We start from the raw sequence: 20,425 nt of genomic DNA, 5'->3' as shown, positions 1-20,425 counted from the left end.
TGTCAAATGAATTAAAAAAGCAAAAGTTGTGCACAATCCAAATATAAGTCAGTGGAAGCAACATATAGTCCTCATCTTACAACACTTCATTTAGTGACCGTTGAAACTTACAACGGCACTGAAAAAAGCCGACTCATGAGTCATAACCATTTTTCACACTTATGACCATTGCAGCATCCTCACGGTCTCATGATTTACATTCAGATGCTTGACAACTGGTTAATATTGATGATGGTTGTTGTTTCCTGGGTTGATATGGTCGTCTTTTGCAACGTTCTGACAAGCACAGTCAATGGAGAAGCAAGACTCACTTAACAACTGCATTACTAAAATAACTGCAGTGATTCACTTAACAAATGTGGGGAGGAAAGTTGTAAAATCCAGCTCATTCCTAAACGGAGCTGCCATGTATTAAAGCAGTTGTATATGTACCGTTAGCGTTCCTGAGTGACTACACTTTGAAATAGTGGTGGATATTTTTATTAAGAGCTGCCCTTTTTGTGTTAGGGCCAGGCAATGACCCCCCCCCCAAGACAAAAAGTCAATTTTCCATCCAACCTCTTCCTCCCACTTAGGACTGTTTGACTGTAACTTGTTGCTTGTATCCTAAGATTTTTATTAATATTGATTGTTTCTTTATTGCTATTTGACCCCTATGACAATCATTAAGTGTTATACCACATGATTCTTGACAAATGTATATTTTATTTTATGTACGCTGAGAGCATATGCACCAAGACAAATTCCTTGTGTGTCCAATCACACTTAGCCAATAAAATTCTATTCTATTCTATTGAAGATATTTAGACTTCAACTCCCAGAATTCCCCAGCCAGCATTTGCTGGCTGGGGAATTCTGGGAGTGGAAGTCCAAATATCTTCAAGTTGGCCAAGGTTGGGAAACACTGCTCTATTGTATCATTTTAAGGGTAGGAGTTGAAGCAGTTTGTATCCAGGATGCAAGAGGTCAGTAAATATTTTCACAGCCCTTTTTTTGACTCGTGCAATATACAGATCTTCAGTGGAAGGCAAGTTGGTAGCCATTGTTTTTCCCCCCCTGCAGTCCAGCCCATGCTCACTGTGATTCATATCTTCTAGCAAAAAGTTGTGAAGGAACTGACTGAAGGGGACCGCAAATCGTTGGGGCGGGTGTGATTGTGAGCTTTTTTTTTTTAATTCAAGGACAAAAAAAAAAAAGCCGAGCATAAGTGCACTAGTGTGCCTTCCATCCCGTCCAATTGCCCCTCCTATATCTTATACAGTATATCTTTTCTTCCATTCATACATGGATATATCCTCTATTCTTCATTGACATATTCTATTCTCATATCTTTTCTTCTCTCCTTTCCCTGATATTTACTACTACATGTTTTTATTCTCTTTTAACTTTTTATACTCTTTTTAATTTTCAATTTGTATTGGACAAAATAAATATAAATAAATAAATAAATCCGTATTTCTCTAAGACTGCGGGTTCTTCAAAAGGAAGTTATTACTACCGGTACCAGTTCATTCCATTATGACTTAGTGAAAGAAACTAATATAGATTTCTAAAAAAAAAACCCAAAACGTTTCCGATCTTCACCCTCTGAGCAATAAGCATCCGGAAGTTCGCGAGAGCGTAATTTCCGATAAGAACGGTGAATGTGCCACCTTTTTCAATTACACGATAAAAGTTCGCTTTCGGGATATAATTGTGTATTTTCAAAGGGAAGTGAGATACTGCTGCACATCCTCTGCTTTTCCAGCTGGGTCTATATTGGTCACACAGAAATTTATCAATGAACTCGTTGTCTATAGCTATACTTTTTTGTTCTTTTTTTTCCAAACAACATTCGGGGGGGGGAGAACGGGAGGAGGAGGAGGGAGCAAAGCAGCCAATCAAACAAAGGGAGTAGGATTTCCAGTTCAGTTTAAACAAGAGCATAGTTTCCCCCCCCCCCCCCCAGTCCCTTACGAGAGGAAAAAAAAGGACCAATCACGACCCCCGTTCTCAGCCAAAACACAGAAGCTAACCAATGAGCGAGGAAGATGAGGGTTGACTTCCTCCAATGAAATAGAAGCAACGGGGCAGAAAGGGGCGGGAGCAAGAAAGAGAAACATCCACCGCCTGGAAGATTCGAATCGAACGTTCAGACACGCAAAGAAGACTGCAGCGACCAATCAGCGGGCTGGGAAAGCGTGGAGTCGAACGTTGAGGCACCTCCGGCTTCCCCCCCTCCTGCCCACCCCGATTCTCGCCACATGCTCCTCCCCTTAGATGCTGTTGTTTGTGGTGGTGTAGCTGCCGGAGAACTACGAGAGGGCAAGGGGAAATATCAACACAGCCGACTGAAGCTTAGAGAGGCCGAGAGAGGCGGCTTGGCTCGAACCCGGCGAGACGACCAGCTTTAAAAAGCCTCGGAGCAGAGAAAAGCCCGCCCGGCATTTCGGGTTTAAGAAGGGAAGGAGGAGAAGCAGCACCAGCCTTGGTCGGTTTTTTTCCTCCCCCCCGCAAAGAAACCCCCCCACGTATCCCAGCCGCCGCCGCGCCTCCTCCATCATCATCGCCGCCGCCACCTCGAGTGCGTTTGGCTCTCCTCCTCCTCCTCCCTTCCGTGTTGTGGTTTCGCTTCTCTCGCCATGTCGGTGAATATGGAGGAGCTCCGGCATCAAGTCATGATTAACCAGTTCGTGCTGGCTGCGGGCTGTGCGGCGGATCAAGCGAAGCAGCTCCTGCAAGCCGCACATTGGCAATTCGAGGTGCGTGGCGAGCTTCTTTTTTTTTTCCCCGGGGTCTCCGGTTCTCTCTCTCCGTCTGAGATGGGAAGAGGCGCCACCACCAACCCTCCCACGGTCTCAACTATTTTTATTTTTGGGTCTGGGGTCGGTGGTGGCTACACGGTCGACTCAGCCTTAAACCCTTCCGCGGTGGGTAAAATGAGGATCCAGATAGTTGGGGGCGATATGCTGATACTATAAACCGCTTAGAGAGGGCTGTAAAAGCACTATACAGTATATAAGTCTAAATGCTATAAATACTATGAAGGGATATTCTGCTGCCCTGCCCCCTTTTCCCTTCCCCTCCCCGGTGTAAGGCGAGGGAGCCTTTCCCTTGGCACCGGGCATGTAAACAATCCATCAAAGAGCCATTTTAATAACTACTCTCTCTTTTCTTAACAACGAGTGCCTTCCGGGGCTTAGGAATGCGCTAGGCCTTTTTTTTTTTCCCTTGCGTGTTGACTAAATCTGTTGTTGCCGCTGCTGGTCGTGGGAAAAGGGGGAGGGAGGAGGAGAAGCGAGGGGACACCGTTAATAATCTTGACTTGGCCAGGCGGCCAGAGTGCAAGAACGCGTGATCACACACACAGCCTCCCGGGGGCGGGGTGTGTGTGTGTGTATGTGTGTGATTCGAGCCTTCGGATGGCATAAATGGCTTGATCATATTCCTCCCTGGAATAAATAATATTCCTCCCTGGAATAATATTAAATATATTATTATTATTATTATTATTATTATTATTATTATTATTATTATTATTATTATTATTATTATTATTTAAATTTGTATGCCGCCCCTCTCCGGAGACTCAGAACGGCTTACAACGACAATAAATAGTACAAATCTATTTAATATTGATTAATTAGATATTTTATATCTAATATTGATAATATTCCTCCCTGGAATAATATTAAATGTTTGTTTGTTTGTTTAGTCCAATACAAATTGAAAGTTAAAAGAGAATAAAAACATGTAGTAGTAAATATCAGGGAAAGGCTAGAAGAAAAGAGATGAGAATAGAATACCTCAAGGAAGAATAGAGGAAAAGATATATGAATGGAAAAAAAGATATATAAAATATAGGAGGGGCAATTGGACAGGGGACGGAAGGCACACTAGTGCGCACATCTCAAGAAAAGGGGAAAACAACCTAAGAGGGGCTGAGTGTGAAGGTTTTTTTCCTCTTGCCCACCCATCCTTTAATCTGAGTTAGCTGTTATATTATTATTGTTTCGATTTGCTGTAAGGAGTTGGGTGGCTTATAAATGCAATACTGTACATTAAATGAACCCCCCCTTCGCTTCAGTCCTGAGCAAGGCACCCGATTTGGAAGCCAAGGAATATCAAGGAGACTGTCCCGCCCCCCTCCATTTCTCTCCCCCCCCTCCATTATTAAATTTCTGAATTGGGCCTGCTCATAATTTTTGCTGCTTCGTCTGTTTGGTCTTTTCTTTAGGCCAGAGAAGAAACTAAGATAGCGTGTTGAGATACGGTTATGAAATGCTGACTTTTAAAAGGAGTTGGTTTATTATTATTATTATTATTTATTATTATTAATTAGATTTGTATGCCGCCCCTCTCCGAAGACTCGGAGCGGCTCACAACAACAAAACACAGTACAAATCCAATGATTAAAAAATCATTTAAAACCCTTAATATAAAAACAGTCATACATCCCAAACCATATGTAAAGCGGAAACGGCCCAGGGGAATCAATTTCCCCATGCCTGGCGGCAGAGGTGGGTCTTAAGGAATTTGCGAAAGGCAAGGAGGGTGGGGGCAGTCCTAAATCCCGGGGGAGTTGATTCCAGAGGGTCGGGGCCGCCACAGAGAAGGCTCTTCCCCTGGGTCCCGCCAGACAACATTGTTTTGTCGACAGGACCCGGAGAAGGCCTAACCGGTCGCTGGGATTCGTGCGGCAGAAGGCGGTCCCAGAGATATTCTGGTTCGATGCCATGAAGGGCTTTGTTTACATATGGCCAAATCCTTCCCTGGTCTAGCCACAATGTTTTAAAGGCCACCTCTGATTTTGATTTGCAAGACAAGGAGAGAAAAGATTGGGTTGAGCCCGAGCCCTTGGCATCAAAGATAAAGATAAAAAGGCCTTTGTCCATTTTCTGCTGGGCATAGCATTATACTTAGAAAAGCGGTCGGCCATGAAGCCATCCCCACCCCCATGTTGCCTTTGAAAACTCCACAATGCCAATTTTTTTTAGGGATAGAGACTTCCTTATTATTTTAAAAATGTTCCCTGACCAACTTTGTTCCTAACTGTGTTGGGATTTGGAGGATGGCACCTTAGCAAAGGAGAAGCTGTTGTACTCTGTTGGCTTGTGGGTTAGGGCAGTGTTTCCCAACCTTGGCAACTTGAAGATATTTGGACTTCAACTCCCAGAATTCCCCAGCCAGCAAATGCTGGCTGGGGAATTCTGGGAGTTGAAGTCCAAATATCTTCAAGTTGCCAAGGTTGGGAAACGCTGGGTTAGTGAACCTAGTTGAAGCTGACAATGATTACCTATGGGTATGTTGTCCTCTTGTGTGCCAGGGTTTGTGGTTTCCTTTTATTTCCCATTCCTTCCCCAAAGGGAAGGGAAAAATTAGCATTGTCCTTGGTCAGTGCTTAACAAAAAATGGGAAGAGGAGGAGGGAGAGTAAATGGGCCCCGGGGAGAATGTCCCTGTAAAAATTATTGTTCTACCAGACTTTGACTTTTCCCTTGGAGTCGTGGCCCCCCTTGTTCTAACAGTAAGCTTGTGTGTTTGTGTTTTGTTCAAACATAGACGGCTTTGAGTGCGTTTTTTCAAGAAACCAACATTCCCAACACCCATCACCACCATCAAATGGTAAGTAGTTCAAAGTTCTCAGGTTCATGTTGTTCCTCACACTCCTCCCCCACTCCTTTTGTAAGCGCTGGAAATTTACATTAGGTAAACAGTCCTGGTGTGTTTTAATGCCTGGAGCTTTTCTTGTTTCCATGAACAAATCCAAAACTATCCTTAAGCTTTACACACACACACACACACACACACACACACACACCCATGCCTCTTGGAAAGCAGGTCTAAAAGAGAAATAAAAGACCACGCTGAGCAGTGCATGAGTTGTTTAAGCCATGTAAATACGGGGAGGAACTCCTCGTCTTGGATATGCAAGGTCTGCATAATTTTACACAACCTTTGATACTGGGAGGGAACAAGAGCCTGCAGCCAGCAGTGGTTGTGCATTCAAAGCTGTCAGCTCTACAGACAGCCATATTGCTCTGCAACAAGAGAAACACAGACTGCAAATGTAAACAAGAGCCAAAATGTCTGCCAGGAAACGGGGACTTCTGCTTCTCTCTCTCTCTCACCCTCCCTCCTTCCTTTGTCTTTACCTCATATGGAATTGTTTAACCATTTTTATACTCCATAATTACTTAAAATCCAAAGAGTTTAGAAGGAGGGAGGAAATGCTGGCAAGCTTTTAGGTACACCCCCCTCCACATCTCTATTAGTGTATATTAGTGTGTTTTGTCTAAACTTGAGCAAAACTTTGTGTGACCTTGACTGAGGGCAGGGCTTTTTGGCAAACAAAATAATTTTTTTTTATAGGAAAGTGAACTAGTATTGTGTGCAAAGATAATAGCAAATACAGACTAAGCTACAGCATTTCACTTGTCTATTGTTGAAGGCTATGTATAGCTTTAGAAATGCAAATAAATAAATAGAAATCTTTCATAAAATTCTAACATTTGTTGTTGGCTATATGGATTTTTCATATCTACCCAGCAATGTAATTATATTTTCAATATTTATTGTCTAATGAATGCTTTTAATTGTATATTTCAGTTAAATTTCATATTTTGACTAGATGATACTAGAAATCTCTAATTTCTCCTGAAAACATTAACAAAACTATTTCTCCATTAGTAGTGCTTGCTAATGAGAAAGTATAATTTGTGTAAAGAAGTTAAATTTTGTAAACTTTAGGAAAACATAAATAACATCTAAATGATTACTGGTTGCATCACTGTGCTGTATTGTAAAAATGTCTAAATAGCCTGTTTTTACAAGTCTTGAAAGGTTCCATAGAGAAAACAGGCTTTACTGCATTTCGTGTAAAATAGTTTTCTGCAATTTTTTGAAATTGGCAAGGACCACAATTTTCAGATTTCAGTGTCCTGCAACTAGTGTTCTATCAAAAAGTCTTGCACTATTTTAGAATGATTTTTTTTTGGGGTGGGGGGATGCTAGGTATGGGAATTGTAGTTTAGAAATAACAAGCGGGGAATACTTCTATTAGAGCCAATAATTTGGTTTTAAAAAGAGTTCTTCTCCATTAATGCAGAAGCTACAACATTCATTTCATCTCTGAACCTGGCTAGTTTTTAATTTTGAAAAATGCAAGCTTTTTTTTCCCTAGAAGACATAACCAGATTTTGAAGGGAAGAGAGAACTTGTCTCAGCCATTATATGAAATAGTTTGAAGGATCTGAAAAAGCCGTTTTTCTACCCAGAAATGCATATAATAATGTACAGGAAGTTCATGTATTTCCTTCTTTCACCAATGCAACAAAATATACATGGTAGAAACTTGGAACATAATATGTTCAGCACTTTGCTTACATAACCTGGAATATCATCATTTGTGTTTTTTTCTGTTCAGTTTTGAGAGAGAGGGCATAACCTGCTTTATGTTATTCTTCAGAATCATAGAAAGCTGCCTAAGAGTGTAATTGACAGGGGGTCGTCGGGTAGACAGCAGTCTTTATGATTACCTGCTCTCCTTTTTTTTCAAGCTGGAGAACACTACAGTATGAAAATGTGTGCTTTTTTACCATTCCCAAAAGTAAATGTTACAAAAAATGTGAAACTTTGCATTTGGTGCTTAGAAAAATATTACAGTTCTGCCATCTAAAATATGCAGCAGACTTTCCAGACAGTGTAGTACAGCTTCAGAATATTTGAATTTGTTTATATAGTTTGATGTTTCTATTTATATTACTGGGGGAGGGGGGGAGATGAAATTGCAGGTTCATGTGTGTTTTCTCCCCACTTCCCCCTGTGAAGTTCTCTACGAAGCTGATTGCATGACACAGGCATGAAAATTCAAGCTGTGCAATAAGAAACTAGTATAAAGGATAAATGTTCTGTATGTGATTGCCAAGTGTTGACAAATGATTCATAACTGCCCTGGAAGCTAAAACAAGCAGCCAGTGAGCTAATTTAAGCATGCTCTTTTAAACCTAAATGTGAAAGTAGATCTCAGGTTTACTATTGAGCTTAAAACATGGGTGAACATCCTGGACCAGTTTCCTGTGTGACTTGCAAGGAATCCTACCCCTTCCCCTTTTTACTGGTTGACTTCCATGATTCCTAATGATTTCAAAGCTGTGCTTGTGAAGGTCACTCTGCATTCTGGGTCTGGGTTCTTGCTGAAAATGGACATTCCTACAGAAGCTGTAATGAAAGCAGTTTCTGGCCAAATTCTAAGACTTTTCCAGTGATGGAAGCAGCCATGGTGAATAATTGCTGTGGACTATTGCTGTGAGCCGCCGCGAGTCTACAGAGAGGGGCGGCATACAAATCTAATAAATAATAATGATGTATCTTCTTGGCTAGAATGTTTTCTTCAGAATTACATGGGTGCTTTGGATTCAGAAGGCTGTCCATTACCCCCTGTTCCTTCCTTCCTACATGTCTTCTACTCTGTATCACTCTTGCTCTTCCTGCCATACTTGTCCATTTTTGTTTTAAAACCCTTATTTGGCCAGCAGTTGGAGAACCAAAATCTCAGAACTTAGAAACATAGAAGACTGACGGCAGAAAAAGACCTCATGGTCCATCTAGTCTGCCCTTATACTATTTTCTGTATTTTATCTTAGGATGGATATATGTTTATCCCAGGCATGTTTAAATTCAGTTACTGTGGATTTACCAACCACGTCTGCTGGAAGTTTGTTCCAAGCATCTACTACTCTTTCAGTAAAATAATATTTTCTCATGTTGCTTTTGATCTTTCCCCCAACTAACTTCAGATTATGCCCCCTTGTTCTTCTACACCAAGATGTCTTTGGTTGTGAAACCTTGCAGGAAAGGAATCTTGGTGAAGATAGACCAGTAGAGCAGCAACAGTGGGTAGGAAGGGGCCTGCCAACATGGCTGTAGGGCTTGGGTGCCTTTGAAAAGCACGTTTTGCCTCCTGGGGGCAGAGTCTTTCCAAGGCAGCCTGCTTTGTTTCCCAAAGGGGGCTGCATTTTTTTACATTTTGCACTTCTGAACAGGTATTGCTGGTATGGAGATGAGCTGATGATGCCCTTTCGCATTCAGTTGCTGGATAGGATTTCAGTGAATGCTGGAGGGTCTCCCGTTAATAATATCCCAACCCCAAATCAGTTTAGAATATTCAGGAGACTTCCTTCTTATGCAGCCCCTTGCGCAACTCAAGCAAGTAGGATTTCAGACTTGATTCAAGGTGTTTGAAATGCTTAGCACACAGCAGGGGAACCTAGTTTGGTTGAGCCTGTTTAATCGGTTTTATATCCAGTCCTTGGTCCTGGGTAGCCTTCTGTGCATATTGCCAACAATCCATTTCTGGCCTCTCTCTTTTTTTACCATTCCCCCGAAGGGAGGTTATTGCTACTTGAAATACATATACCCACCCAGCCCCCAATTTACCTACGCAGACAAGACATCACAAGAATAGCCCACAATGAGTAAATATGCAACAGGCAGGAAAAATCCATCTTTCCATCTGGCAATTTTAAAATATCTTGTTTCTTTCACGTGCTTTGCCAGGCCATCCCATTTATTCATAAATCTGTGTGCTAGATGCAGATTTCGGCCAAACAGAACCGCATGTGAACTGTAACGAGACAGCAGGGCCCATTCTTGCTTGCTCTGGAATGTTTCTCCCAACTGCTGAGCATTAAAAGAGTTTACAGTTTCTGCATTTTCCAGGGACAGTTTAACATAGATTGCAAACAAAGGATATCCTGTCTCCTTAGCAAGGCTATCTTCTCAAGTCTTCCCTCCCCCTATCTTTTTATAACCAGTTACACATTAATCAGGAAGCGAATGTTCAAGTTATGATTTGCCCAAGCATTATTCATCTACATTTCTCAATTGCTTTCAGACTAATATGGTGCCTAGTTTTGAATTCCATTTTTGCTGCTTATAGGCCATTCCCCGATGTGAATTAGGACATTCATAGCTTGTGAACCGAATAGATTTAAGAAAGTTGAACAGAAAAGAAACTTTACGAAGTGCTTTATTTAGGACATGAAAAATTATAGGTATCAGAGGAATTCTTGCCAGTAGAAAGGAATAGCAGGAATTGTAACGAAAAATCTGTGGTTGCCGTGTTAGGGAAAACTGATTATTATACACAGTTGGTGAAATTTTTGCAAAGATACTATAGAGAAACCTATGGAGGTAAAATCGTGCGTAGAGAAGGTACATAAATCTATTAAAACTCAAACCTAGATCAAAACAGAAGTAGAGATAATATTTTAATCTTTTAAATACAGATAGTTCATTCACTGAAGCTTTTTAATACAGTTCTGCTTGGGGAATTATGGGAATTAAAATTGCTGAGGTTGAGAAACTGAGTTAAAGGATGAATAGTTGCCGATGCAACCTCTGCATATTGAGGTTATGGGAAAGAATATGTTGATTTTTAAAGAAAATCAGGGGCTCTCTTTTTTTGTGGAGGATTTGCATTCATCAGTTTTCTTCAAATTGGCCACGAAAGTCTTTATTGCAAAGTGTAATATAGATCACATTCTAAAATTTCCTCAAACAAAAAGCTGATAACTATTGCAGAACTGGTGGTGTGGAATTTGAGACCAGTTCATCAAATGCATTTGACCTGCAAAAACTGAGCCAGTTTTATCCCTTAGCTGAATTACCTAGACATTGTAATTGCTGAGATCCCAACTTATGATCCCCTTTGATATGAATAACATTAAATGAGGATACAAGATTCTTAAAGGGCTCCAGAATTTATGATGTCCCTAAATTTCTAGAGTAAGCAGTGAATCCTGGGGTTAGGAATGGCTATTTTCTTGGACCAGTTGTTAGACCGCGGATCTGCAAAAATAGCTTTGGAGAGCACTAAACTGAGAAAAGAAGATAAAGTACATAAATTATTTTATTTTTTGACTTCACAAAAGGACCAGCGTGTTATCAGTGGCCAGCTGATCTAGAAAAGTCTTCCTTAATAGGCAGAACAATTCTACAGTTTGTGTTAGTGACTGAATTTGTGTTGGGAGTTTTATGGTGTGAAATATAGCACAGGTACATTCTTCTTCCATTTTGCCACAGGCAGAATGTGAGGTGGAAGACCTTTGGTTCATATCCACACGGAGTTGGAAATTTTGGTAATCCCTTCATACTATTTCCCCATCTCTTCCCTGTATTCTGTGAATGGGATCTCCATTGATTTTTGGAGGGAGGGGCAGCCAATATCTGCCAGCACAACTTGCATTGCTTTCCTCTTCTGGTTTCCATTGTTCCGTTAGTGTATCTGAACCCATGACTGTTGGGAGGCTTAGATCAGACTCTTCTGTGGTTGAAAGTTTTCCAAATCAGTACTGTATCTTTGAAGCTTCTGTTATCTTACCAAAAAACCCACCCCATCATCCCTTCAAAATTTGCTCTTGGAAAGTTTATGCTACAAAGGAATGGAAGATCTTTATGTTCTTCCTTTTTCCACCTTGTTCAGAAGATGCTCTTGCCAGAGAAGGAGCTGAATCCAGTGCCTGTATGTTTAAGGTTTGTTTTAACTTCTTTATCTAGGTTTAAAAGTGGAAAGTGAATGAATATCATGGACACTTTTTAAGGTCTGAACAGTTTAAGATCTGTTTTAATAATAATAATAATAATAATAATAATAATAATAATAATAATAATAATAATTTATTAGATTTGTATGCCGCCCCTCTCCGAAGACTCGGGACAGCTCACAGCACAATACACAATGTACAAATCCAATATTAAAAAAACAGATTAAAACCCTTATCATAAAAATTAATCACACAACCCAAGCAAACCATACATAAATCATAGCAGCTACGGAGAATATCAACTTCCCCAAGCCTGGCGACATAGGTGGGTTTTTAGGAGCTTGCGAAAGGCAAGGAGGGTGAGGGCAGTTCTAATCTCCTGGGGGAGTTGATTCCAGAGGGCTGTGGCCACCACAGAGAAGGCTCTTCCCCTTGGTCCCGCCAGACGGCATTGCTTAGTCAATGGGACCCGGAAAAGACCAAGTCTGTGGGACCTAATCGGTCGCTGGGATTTGTGCGGCAGAAGGCGGTCCCGAATGTATTCTGGTCTGATGTCATAACCAACACTTTGAATTGTGACCGGAAACTAATCGGCAACCAATGCAGAAAAATCAAGGTTTTCCTTGATTTATACTAGTTTCTTTTTTCTATAAAATTTTGGATGCGTGTGTGAGCTGATAGAATTTTGCTGTTGTATTTCTCTTCCTCATTAGTTCTAGAATGATGAGTCTAGAGTCTCAGGTCAATGTAAGAGGAACAATATCGTTCAGAAATGATCGATCAGGGCCAAGTTCCAATCCTTGCTCAGTTATGGAATTTTTTCAGAAATGTGTTAATCAGATCTCACCCCAACCTCTTACATTTTTCTGATAGGACAAATTGGAATCTGTGTAATGGATGCACATAATACAAAAGGTGGGATTTTTTTTAAACATTTGGAGGGGATATGGCCTTAAAATACACTGCTCAAAAAAATAAAGGGAACATTTAAATAACACAATATAAAACTGTCCACTTAGGAAGCAACACTGATTGACAATCAATTTCACATGCTGCTGTGCACATTCAACTTTGTACAGAACAAAGTATTCAATGAGAATATTTCATTCCTTCAGATCTAGGATGTGTTATTTGAGTGTTCCCTTAATTTTTTTGAGCAGTATATATGCATGGGTCATGGCCTTGGAATCTTGATGCATGAGAAACCAACACACCTGTATGGAGACAACTCTGGAAATACAATCAGATGAAACATGGTGGTTCCATATATAGCCTTCCTTAAAAAGATGATCTTGCCATATCTTATATTGTAGCTCCCATTTTCCCCTACCTGACTAAGGATTATGCGTATTGTTATCCATACATCAGGACAGCAGCAATTCGGAATACCGCTCAGAGATAACCAAGGGATACAACTACATTGCTAACAATACAACCACAGGATTTCTGTCTCAGCCAGATGTGGTTAATCGTCATTGGTCCTGGCCCCTTTGTTTCTGTTGTAGACTTATTTGACTGATAGGTAATAATGAGGGAGGGACTCCAAACGTTTTATTTCATTCTGTACTTTGTAGAATCACAGACGAGGAACACATCCTGGTTGAAGCTGCAAATCAACTAACCTCAAACACCCCCGCCCCCCATTCTGAACTGCAGGAAAAAAAATTACTACCAACCTGCCTTCCATTGAGGACTTGTATACTGCACGAGTCAAAATGAGGGCAGTGAAAATACTTACAGACCCCTCGCATCCTGGACGTAAATTGTTTCAACTCCTACCCTCAAAACGAAGCTATAGAGCTGTACACCAGAACAATTAGATTCAAGAACAGTTTTTGGTAGGAGATGGTAAACAAATAATAAATAATTCCCTCACCACTGTCAAACTATTCACTAAGGGCTGCATTACTTTTACTATTAGTCTTCTCATCGTTCATATCACCCATCTCCTCCCATTTATGACTGTATGACTGTCTTGTTGCTTGTATCCTTATAATTTATATTGATTGTTTCCTGGTATGATGTGATTGCTTATTTGTGCCCTATGACTATCAAGTACCTTATGATGAACGTATCTTTCCTTTTTATGTACACTGAGAGCATATGCACCAAAGACAATCACACTTGGCCAATAAAGAATTATAATTTCTTGTGGATGCTACACATCCCACAGCAGTCTAGAGCAATTTCATTCTTGATATGCATGCCCCTTTATATTTAGTATATTTTATTAACTTCTTCTCATAGATATAGCAGACAGTTAGCTTGTACCAATTCATCTAGAAATATCTATCTATCTATCTATCTATCTATCTATCTATCTATCTATCTATCTATCTATCTAATCTATCTATCTATCTAGACAATTCTCACACATATTCCTTTCTACTTTGATGGTGAACAGGATACTAAAATAGTACAAAATGGCGCATTTACAGAGTTTACACAGACTACAAAATTTATTTTTTTCTTAGCTAGAATTTAATGGTGAGCAAATGTTCCCTTGACTCCTTCTAAGTTTACTTTTACTCCTTTGATTCTGTAATGGAGACTCGCATTCCTCCAGCAGAAGAGCATAGACCGTAGGTTAGTTATTTTAGTGTCATAACCTCCAACTACCCAGCAATTGTATACTGTATGTTAAAAGACTTTGAAGCTCAGTTACCTTCAGGTTGGAGTCAAATACTGGTTTCTCTGGAAACTTCATTTCCCCATGGTGAAGGCCCACTTTACCACTCATCCAGGCCTGATAACTTCCACTTTATGCCACTGTGACTACACCCTATGGGGCTGCCATTGAAAATTTGAGTGAGTTCAGAATAAAATGGATAGAGTCCTAGCTGGTGAAGACCTGAAGAGATTTAAAGTAGTTCCAGTGTCTTGCTTTTCTAAGCTTAAATAATCAACACACACACATACACACACCTATAAAACCTGATGCACAGCCCTAGAAGGCATCTTCAGGACTGTCATCTGGGAATTGTGTACTACTTCTCAGGAGAGATATTTTTTTTTAACTCAGGAGATTTAATACATTGAGCTGTTCAGTATCTTAAGTGCCAATTGGGGAAATGTCAGACTACAAATATCTATCTTGCTCTTTCTCTTTTTCCCCGTTTGTATGTTCTGTATTTTCAGTATTTTTTTAAAAAATATTTTTACAAACCGGCAAAGAAACCTTGCTAGGAATGATTTTATTAACATGCAAAAAATAGAAATACCTTTTAAATACATGACTATAAGGAGAAGTTTATAGAACTGAGGAAATTCTGTAGATTTGTCCTTTGAGTTTGATTGGCATCTGAATGTGAATGGAGAGAAACAAGCATTTGCAAATGGAGGATCTCTACTACAGAGCTTTTAATAGTACGGAGGTATTGAAAATATGGCACAGAAACTTTTTTTCTCTTGCTTCAAGAATCACCTCGTGGTCTGTTTACTTGATTTATGAGTACAATTGGCTTACCTTGGCTGTAGCTAAAAAGAGTTTTGCGTGGAAGTTGTGTACCGTATTATTTTTATGCTAAGGTTTGATAAATTCAGCCACCCTTTGGGTACCCAAACATTTGATTCCTTATTGAAATGACTATTTTCCTCCCAAAAGAACAGACTTCAAGCAGTTGGAGCTGAGCAGACTTTCAGGGGGTTAATGTATGTCCTACAATGTTGTGTTGGTCAAACCAAAAAGTCTGTTTCTGGTTGCTTGGTCCTCTTTAATATTTGCCTATCAAATACTATAGTTTTTAGAGTATAAGATGCACCTTTTCCCATCCTAAAAGAGGGTGGAAAGGTTGGTGTGTCTTATACACTGGATACAGCCATTTTTGGCCTCCCGAAGTCCCGCATCTGCATTCATTCATTCATTCATTCATTCATTTATTTATTTATTTACTTACCAGATTTGTATGCCGCCCGTCTCCGCAGACTCGGGGCGGCTCACGGCAATAATAATACAATGTAAACAAATCTAATATTTAAGTTAATTTAAAACCCCAATTTAGAAACCAATCATACATACTAGCATACCATGCATAAATTTTATACGCCTAGGGGGAGGAAAAGTGTCAATTCCCCCATGCCTGACGACAGAGGTGGGTTTTAAGGAGCTTACGAAAGGCAAGGAGGGTGGGGGCAACTCTGATATCTGGGGGGAGTTGGTTCCAAAGGGTCGGGGCCGCCACAGAGAAGGTTCTTCCCCTGGGTCCCGCCAAACGACATTGTTTAGTTGACGGGACCCGGAGAAGGCCAACTCTGTGGGACCTAACTGGTCGCTGGGATTCGTGCGGCAGAAGGCGGTCCTGGAGATATTCTGGTCCGGTGCCATGAAGGGCTTTATAGGTCATAACCAATACTTTGAATTGTGACCGGAAACTGATCGGCAACCAATGCAGACCAGTTTTACGAAAAATGGACATGTTTTTGCCAAAATGGGGTGCAGAAGAGGTTTGGGAGGCCTGCAGAGTGCTTGTAGGGGCTGGGGGAAGGCAAAAAACATACCTGTTTTGGGGGGGAAAAAACAGGCCAGTTTTTGCAAAAATAGGGGTGTTTTCGCCATCACATTTTTGCCATACACCGGTGCGTCTTATAGTCTGAAAAATAAGGTGTTTCTAGCACAATCAGCACAAGTGCCTAAGTTTCCGTCTGATTGCACTCTCCCTTTCTTGTCTCTCCCTTTTATTGCTCCTCCCTCCCTCCCTCTCTGTAATGTTGAAATGTCGATGTAATCTCTGTGGGGCAAAACCATTTATGTGTACCATTTGTGTTTACTTAGGATGTTTCTGCAAAGCAGTGTGTACATTATTGGTGCTGTATAAATAGCAAGTACAGTCAAGCTTTTTCCACGATCCTCTGTGTCAGCATGTGCATTATGCTATTACTATTGCTAACCTAATTAAGGATGGTAGTTTCTTCCCCTTGCACCCACACACACCCTGCAGACTCTCTCCCCCGAGGGGTTATTTTAAAATATCAAGGATATTTAATATGTTTGCGGTAAGGAGATAGGTGCAGTGTAGCCAGAGATGAGCTTGACAAATGATGTCAGGAAGTTACTTTGGCTTAGCTCATAACTAGAGCGGGTTTTGGAAAAAAATAAATATAAAGACCAAAGCAGTAGAAGCAAAAGTGAGGGCTTGGCAGCGTCCCGTGCTAAACGTCATTGTCTTGCAATCAAGTCAAGGAGAAAAGAAACGGCAGGAAGGGAGGTGTCTGCTTTTTTGCATGTTGGGAAAATGAGTATTCCGTTCCATGGAGGAGTGCGGTATATCAAAGTTGACCTAGGTCAGTGATGGTGAAACTTTTCGGCACCTCGTGCCCAAACTGGAATGCTTGTGTGCATGCGTGCCGGAGCCCCAGAAACTGAAGACCAGCTGGCCGGTGAGCTTGTGCATGCTGACCACCTGGTTTTCTGGTTTCTAGCATATATAACGCATGCACACCGTCCAGCTGGTCTTTGGATTTCTGGCGCTTCGGCACGTGTCAAGGTCAGCTGGCCAGCGCACATGCGTAAGCCAGGAGGACACCTTGTGATGGCGCGTATGCCCATAGAGAGGACTCTGCGTAGCACCTCTGGCATGCATTTATAGGTTCGCCATCACGGACCTATGTTATTGGTGGTCTGCATTCACACAAGTACAGGTAGTCCTCAATTTATAACCGGCTCGGAAAAAAGTAACTGATAACCTTAAAAATATATATTTAGGGGGGAAGGGGTGGGGTCAAATGGCCGCGGCAGCACGGAGGTCCCCCTCTTCCTTGGGGTCCCCCCGAATCCCCACCATCCGGAGAATTGTTTTATCCAGATGTCAAAAGTACAGGAGGCAGCACTGGATGGATTATGAATACCCAATTCAAAAATGTTATTATTGTATTGTATTTTAAGATTGATGGTATATTACAGTGTTTCCCAACCTTGGCAACTTGAAGATATTTGACTTCAACTGGGAATTGAAGTCCAAATATCTTCAAGTTGCCAAGGTTGGGAAACACTGTATTATATTGCATATGTAAATGATGTGGGGGGGAAATAAAAAAAAAATTCTGGAAAAAATAATTATTATTTTTTAGATAATTGCAGCATCTCAATGGTCACAGAATCAACATTCGGACACTTAGCAACTGGAATAAATTGTTGACAGTTGAAATGTACCAGGGGTGGGTCATGTGCTTTACTTTTTGTAACCTTCTGAAAAGCTACGTTGGATGTCAAACCAGATCAAATTGTGGACCTTATCAGGATGTTTTTTGCCTTTGCGGAGTTGGGGTGGGCGTGGCCTTCATGGGCCGTATCGGGCCACCAATTTGACAGGCCTGAGCTAGGTCAATGGAGAAGACAGATTCATTTAACCACCGTGTTACTAACTTAACAATTGCAGTGATTCACTTAACAGCTGTGGCAAAGGTCATAAAATAGGGCTAAAATTAACTATCTTGCTTAGCAATGGAAGTTTTGTGCTCGATTGGGGTCTTAAGTTGAGGACTGCCTGTATAACAATTTGACTCAGTTTAGGAAAGGAAATGGGGGGGGGGAAGTATTGGGGGCATTCTCCCACATTTCTCCAAAGAGATGGAGCCATTTTTACATTCTAGCTCCATGATGGTGAAGCTATGCCAGGAGTGGCACCCAGAACCCTCTCTGTGGGCATGCGAGCTCTTGCCCCAGTTGAGCCCTGCTGTGCATGCGCCTCCTGCCAGCTAGCTGGTCTTTGGGTCTCTGCCATGCACGCATGGGGAGGTGCGGTCATTGCATTTTGGGGATTTGGGCACTCGGTCCGGCAAAGGTTAGCTATCACTGTTGTGAGCCGCCCCGAGTCTTCGGAGAGGGGCGGCATACAAATCTAATAAATAATAAAATCTAATAAATAATAAATAGACCAGCTGTAGAAGGATTTTAATTGTTACTCCATGGTAGGGAAAAATTTTGCAGGGCTTTTTCTAGCCAATTGCAGGGGGCTGGGAACTGTGGACATAGAGTGAGGGATTAATCATTTCCTCTCTGGTTCAGATGCCTTGACTCAGCTCAGCCCAAGGAGGAAGACTAAAAGAAGGCCATGGCTACTTGTCAAGTTAATATCTGAATTAGTTTAAAGGTTGAAGACAGCTGAAGAAGCCAAGAAGTTGAGTAGAGGCTTGAAAACAGGAAAAGGATAGAAAGGAGGAAGAGAAGAACGAGGAGAACTTTACCAAGAAAGTAAAATCCAGGCAGACTGGCATTGATTAGATCAGGGATTCTCAAACATTTAGGGCTCCTAAATTCCTAAAAATTACTGAGGATTTTGGTTTGTGTGGGTTGTATGCAGGTCTTGGGGACATCCGGGGTTCCCCGCGCTGCATTTTGAGAATTATTGGTTTGGAGGACTCTCAGCTCACTCGAGTGAACTGAAATTGCTGGCTGCTAAGAATAATAAAAAGTGCCATTTCAGACACATCCAGGTTAAAAGAAAGAGAAAAAAGCACCATCAATTCAGTTGCCAAGTGAAGATGGCAAAATGCTAACAAGGGGACCGAAACAAAAAGCCCAGCCAGTTTCCTTTCTTTCCAGACTTTAGGATACAGAATAATGGATTCCGGTTACAGGAAAGACAGATTCTGGTTGGGGAGGGCTGCGTGGAGGGGAGAAAGTCCCAGTAGAAAGGCCCCTTTTTAACTGAAGATTTTCAGGTGGAGATTAGGTAGCTATCAATCAGGTGTTCTAATCTGGTTACATCTGCACTGAGTAAGGCATTGGAAAGGGCCAGTTGAGCCAGGGGTCCCCAAACTAGGCAACTTTAAGACTTGTGGACTTCAACTCCCAGAATTCTCTAGCCAGCTATGCTGGCTGGAGGATTCTGGGAGTTGAAGTCCATAAGTCTTAAAGTTGTCAAGTTTGGAGACCTCTGAGTTAAGCCAACAAGTTCCACTCTTTAAAAGGTTTGAGGACCCCTGCCTTGTATATACCGTTTGCTGTCGATTTCTGGGAACCGAGTTTAGAACAATAAACCCTTGATCTTTTTATAAGTAGGTACGTAGTTTATTAATTGGTTAGTCTTACAAGTATAACAAAAGAATGGAAAAAATAAATAGGATGTAATTCCAGGGTAAAATAGATAATACAAATACATCGCCTTTACAGGATACTCTAATTCAGAGGTCTTCAAAGTTGGCAACTTTAAGACTTGTGGACTTCAACTCCCAGAATGCTCCAGCCAGCTATGCTATACTGGCTGGAGCATTCTGGGAGTTGAAGTCCACAAGTCTTAAAGTTGCCAACTTTGAAGACCTCTGCTCTAATCTGTTTGTTATAACGGGTTCTTAGCTCAACCACTTAGTGGTTCTCCTCACAATATCTACTCGTGTATACTGCACGAGTCAAAAAGAGGGCGGGGAAAATATTTACTGACCCCTCACATCCTGGACACAAATTGTTTCAACTCCTACACTCAAAACGTCGCTACAGAGCACTGCACATCAAGACAACTAGACACAAGAACAGTTTTTTTCCGAACGCCATCACTCTACTAAACAAATAATTCCCTCAACACTGTTAGACTTTCTACTAAATCTGCACTTCTATTCTACTAGTTTTTCTCATCATTCCTTTCACCCATTTCATCCCATGTTGACTGTATGACTGTAACTTGTTGCTTATATCCTAAGATTTTTATTAACATTGCTTCTTCATTGCTTATTTGACCCCTATGACAATCATTAAGTGTTGTACCACATGATTCTTGACAAATGTATATTTTATTTTATGTATGCTGAGAGCACATGCACCAAGACAAATTCCTTGTGTGTCCAATCACACTTGGCCAATAAAAATTCTATTCTATTCTATTCTATTAGCGTCCATGAGTAAATAGGACAATATGTGATTCATTTCCAAGTAGGGATGTTAAATATCTATAAGCCTAAAAGGGGCAT

At 41.1% G+C, this 20,425-nt stretch overlaps 1 protein-coding gene across 1 annotated transcript in view; it reads left to right on the top strand.

Annotated features, from left to right (window-relative positions):
* The first annotated feature begins 2,071 nt into the window (after positions 1-2,071).
* UBALD2 (UBA like domain containing 2) overlaps positions 2,072-20,425 on the top strand; it is a 41,787-nt gene continuing 23,433 nt past the window's right edge. The window contains exons 1-2 of the mRNA XM_070739854.1: positions 2,072-2,741; positions 5,541-5,603. Coding sequence (XP_070595955.1) covers positions 2,622-2,741; positions 5,541-5,603 — 183 coding nt within the window. The 5' untranslated portion in view covers positions 2,072-2,621. The remainder of the gene's footprint in view (positions 2,742-5,540; positions 5,604-20,425) is intronic.

This window comes from Erythrolamprus reginae, chromosome 2 (assembly GCF_031021105.1).
Source record: "Erythrolamprus reginae isolate rEryReg1 chromosome 2, rEryReg1.hap1, whole genome shotgun sequence".
NCBI lineage: Eukaryota > Metazoa > Chordata > Lepidosauria > Squamata > Dipsadidae > Erythrolamprus > Erythrolamprus reginae.
The sequence above is the reverse complement of the archived record's forward strand: the minus strand, read 5'-3'. Positions and strand labels throughout refer to the sequence as shown.